Source organism: Mustela nigripes, chromosome 13 (assembly GCF_022355385.1).
Source record: "Mustela nigripes isolate SB6536 chromosome 13, MUSNIG.SB6536, whole genome shotgun sequence".
NCBI lineage: Eukaryota > Metazoa > Chordata > Mammalia > Carnivora > Mustelidae > Mustela > Mustela nigripes.
This window is the reverse complement of record NC_081569.1, coordinates 145,381,206-145,385,026: the sequence shown is the minus strand read 5'-3', so window position 1 is coordinate 145,385,026 and position 3,821 is coordinate 145,381,206. Positions and strand designations below refer to the sequence as shown.

Sequence of the window (3,821 nt, the reverse complement as noted above, 5' to 3'; positions counted from 1 at the left end):
AGCATCCATTCCTGTTTAAAATGCTTCACAGTATAAGGATAGAGGGAACATTCCTGAACTTCATCAAGTCTATCTATGAAAGACCCACAGCAAATATCATCCTCAATGGAAAAAGCTTGCAGCCTTCCCGTTGAGATCAGGAACAGGACAGGGATGCCTACTCTCACCACCCTTGTTCAACATAGTATTAGAAGTCCTAGCAACAGCAATCAGACAACAAAGAGAAATAAAAGGTATCCAAATTGGCAATGAAGAAGTCAAACTCTCTCTCTTCGCAGATGACATGATTCTTTATATGGAAAACCCAAAAGACTCCACCCCAAACTACTAGAACTCATACAACAATTCAGCAACATGGCAGGATACAAAGTCAATGCAGAAATCAGTGGCTTTCTTATACAGTAACAATGAAAATACAGAAAGGGAAATTAGAGAATCGATTCCATTTACTATAGCACCAAGAACCATAAGATACCTGGAAATAACCCTAACCAAAGAGGTAAAGGATCTGTACTTGAGGAACTACAGAATACTCATGAAAGAAATTGAAGAAGACACAAAAAGATGGAATACCATTCCATGCTCTTGGATTGGAAGAATAAACATTGTTAAAATGTCTATACTGCCTAGAGCAATCTATACTTTTAATGCCATTCCGATCAAAATTCCACCAGTATTCTTGAAAGAGCTGCAGCAAATAATCAAAAAAATTGAATGGAATCAGAAGAGACCCTGAATGGCTAAGGAAATTTTGAAAAAGAAAAAAATAAAGCTGGAGGCATCACGTTACCTGATTTCAAGCTTTACTACAAGCTGTGATCACCAAGACATCATGGTACTGGCATAAAAACAGACACATAGACCAGTGGAACAGAGTAGAAAGCCCAGATATGGACCATCAACTCTATGGTCAAATAATCTTTGACAAAACAGGAAAAAATATACAGTGGAAAAAAGACTGTCTCTTCAATAAATGGTGCTGGGAATACTGGATAGCTGTAATTAGAAGAATGATACTAGACCATTCTCTTACACTGTACATAAAGATAAACTCAAAATGGATAAAAGACATCAATGTGAGACAGGAATCCATCAGAATCCTAGAGGAGAACATAGACAGTAATCTCTTCAATATCAGCCACAGCAACTTCTTTCAAGATATGTCTCCAAAGGCAAAGGAAACTCAAGCGAAAATAAACTTTTGGGACTTCATCAAAATCAAAAGCTTCTGCACAGCAAAGGAAACAGTCAACAAAACAAAGAGGCCACCCACTGAATGCGATAAAATATTTGCAAATGACAGTACAGACAAAAGGTTGATATCCAGGATCTATAAAGAACTTCTCAAACTCAACACACACAAAACAGATAATCATATCTAAAAATGGACAGAAGATATGAACAGACACTTCTCCAATCAAGACATACAAATGGCTATCAGACACATGAAAAAATGTTCATCATTGTCTGGGGCAGCTACGTACATAGTACGCAACATGGCGCTTGCGCCTGCGGCCAGGCAGAGGACCTGCGCACCACCTGAAAGATGATTGGCTATGCCCAGAACAGGTAGCCCGAGGACGCTGCGTGCTTTTTATCATGCTATCAGGCTTCCTTTCACCGGCACAGTCTGCTGATGGGAGGAGAGGGGATACAAATAGGGGTAAAGTTCCGGGTAAGGGGAGAACAATAAAGATTTGCAAGCTTGTCACTCCGTGTCTCCAGGTCTTTCTTGCTGGCGAGAGCGACAAGTGGCGCCGAAACCCGGGAACCTCAAAATTCGGTATAGGAGACAGGGGATTGACAACAAGAAGGTAAGTGTGCACCCAGAGTCTGTCTTTTGACAGGGAAGTTCCGTAAGGACGAGAGAAAGCTTTCCAAAAATGGGAAACGAGGTATCTAGACTTAGGATGGAGGGACCTTTGCGAGAGCTGCTTAAGGCTAATGGCACCCCCTTAAAAATGAAAACAGCCCGCACCTTTTTAAAAGAAGTCGAGAGAGTAGCGCCCTGGTTTCTGGAGGAAGGACTTTTGAATATACCCCAGCGGGAGCATTTAGGAGAAGATCTCAGGCATGATCCGGAAGTCAGTGCTGGCCACCTTGCCGTGTGGTCTTTAGTAAAACTATGCCTGCAGTCAAAGCGGGAGCCAGTGAGGGAAGTCATAAATCAGGGGGAAGAGGTTTTAGAGCAAGTGAAAGAAGAGTCTCGTAGAGAGTCGCTCCGAAGCTCTAATATTGATAGTGAAAGCTCTGAAGGGCTCTCTGAAGATGAGCTAGAAGACATAGCCACGCAGGAGAAGGTGAAGGGAGAAGAAAATTTAAAAGAGGGAGAAGTGAGGAAGGTTCTGGCTCAACTGAGAGAGAAGAAAGAGGAGTTAGAAAAAGTTATGGCACAGTTAAAATTAAAAGAGGAAGTAGGGAATAAACCTGATACCATGGCATCATCTCCTGGCCCTACAGCCCCACCTTATGAATGGCCACCCCCTTATAGGCCCACCTGTTCAGGGGCGTGTCGATATCCTGCTTGCATGGCGGAAAATGGGAGGGAGGTACTCGGTCCCGGAAAATGTTTTTTTCCTGTTATGGAAGATCAGAACCAGCAGAGGTATCATCAGCCCTTAGACTTTAAACTGGTAAAACAGCTTAAAGAGGCGGTTATGCAATATGCGCCACAGGCTGCTTTCACCATTTCCCTGGTGGAGGCTGTGGGGAGCCTTTACCTCACTCCTGAAGATTGGGGAAATTTAGCTAAAGCTGTACTATCAGGGGGAGAGTATTTAGAGTGGAAAATACAAAATCAGGATAATTGTCAGGAGACAGCAAGGAGGAATGCAGCAGCAGGAAATCACCAGTGGAATTTAGACATGTTCACAGGCACTGGGCTTTATCTGGGATCTCAAGCACAAAGCCAATATCTACCTGGGGTTTATCATCAAATAGCTGCAGCTGCAACAAGGGCTTGGAGAACCTTACGAGGGGCTGGAGATTTACAAGGGCAACTATCTAAAGTGCTAAAGGGGCCAAATGAGCCTTACACTGATTTTGTGGATAGGTTGATGCAAAGGGCAGGAAGAGTGTTCCAGGATGTGGACATGGCCATGCCGTTGGTTAAACAGCTAGCCTTTGAAAATGCAAATAAATGGTGCAGAGGAGCCATCCGACCATGGAAGGCTAAGGATTTATCTGTTTATATTAAAGTTTGCAGAGACATTTCAGGACAAGTCATTCAAGGACAGGTTATGGCTGCTGCGTTTGCACAAGCCTTACAAGGCACAGGAGCAAGACCCAAAGGATGCTTTCTATGCGGCCAAGGGGGCCACCTCAAGAGGAAGTCATAAGGATGTGTCTTAGCATCCTTGGATGGTTACCTGATACTTGCATTATTCCCTATGATAAGGGTCAAATGAATATCCTTGTAAATTCTAATGATGATTGGGCTATTTTAGTGACTTCTTACCCTGTAAAGTTTGATAATCACTATCCCTCTCATCCTCTAATTGACTTCTGTAAAGAAACATATTTCATATGGCCAAAGGTATGTCGCTTAGAACCTTTAGCAGGAGCCACCGCTGTTTTCACTGATGGTAGCAAAGCTGGAACGGGCGCGTATGTTATAGATGGACAAGTAACACCTGTTGTGGTACCGGCAGACAAAACACAAAGGACAGAATTGTTGGTAATTACTGTGGTCCTACAGTCATTTGCAGACACACCCCTCAACATAATGTCAGACAGCAAATATGCAGTCGCTGTTACTCGCTGGATAGAAACAGCTATTATTTCTCCATCTCAATCTCCCATCTCCTTATTGTTATCAGACT

The 3,821-nt window shown here is 43.0% G+C and overlaps 1 protein-coding gene across 1 annotated transcript; it reads left to right on the top strand.

Annotated features, from left to right (window-relative positions):
- The first annotated feature begins 1,910 nt into the window (after nucleotides 1-1,910).
- On the top strand, nucleotides 1,911-3,338 carry LOC131999494 (igE-binding protein-like). Its single transcript, XM_059372180.1, has one exon. It carries the CDS (start codon nucleotides 1,911-1,913, stop codon nucleotides 3,336-3,338), a length of 1,428 nt encoding a protein of 475 aa, XP_059228163.1.
- The last annotated feature ends 483 nt before the right edge of the window (nucleotides 3,339-3,821 follow it).

Bases quoted from the DNA above. Each gene is read 5' to 3' on its own strand.
- LOC131999494 (XM_059372180.1), top strand. From the start codon at position 1,911: ATGGAGGGACCTTTGCGAGAGCTGCTTAAGGCTAATGGCACCCCCTTA.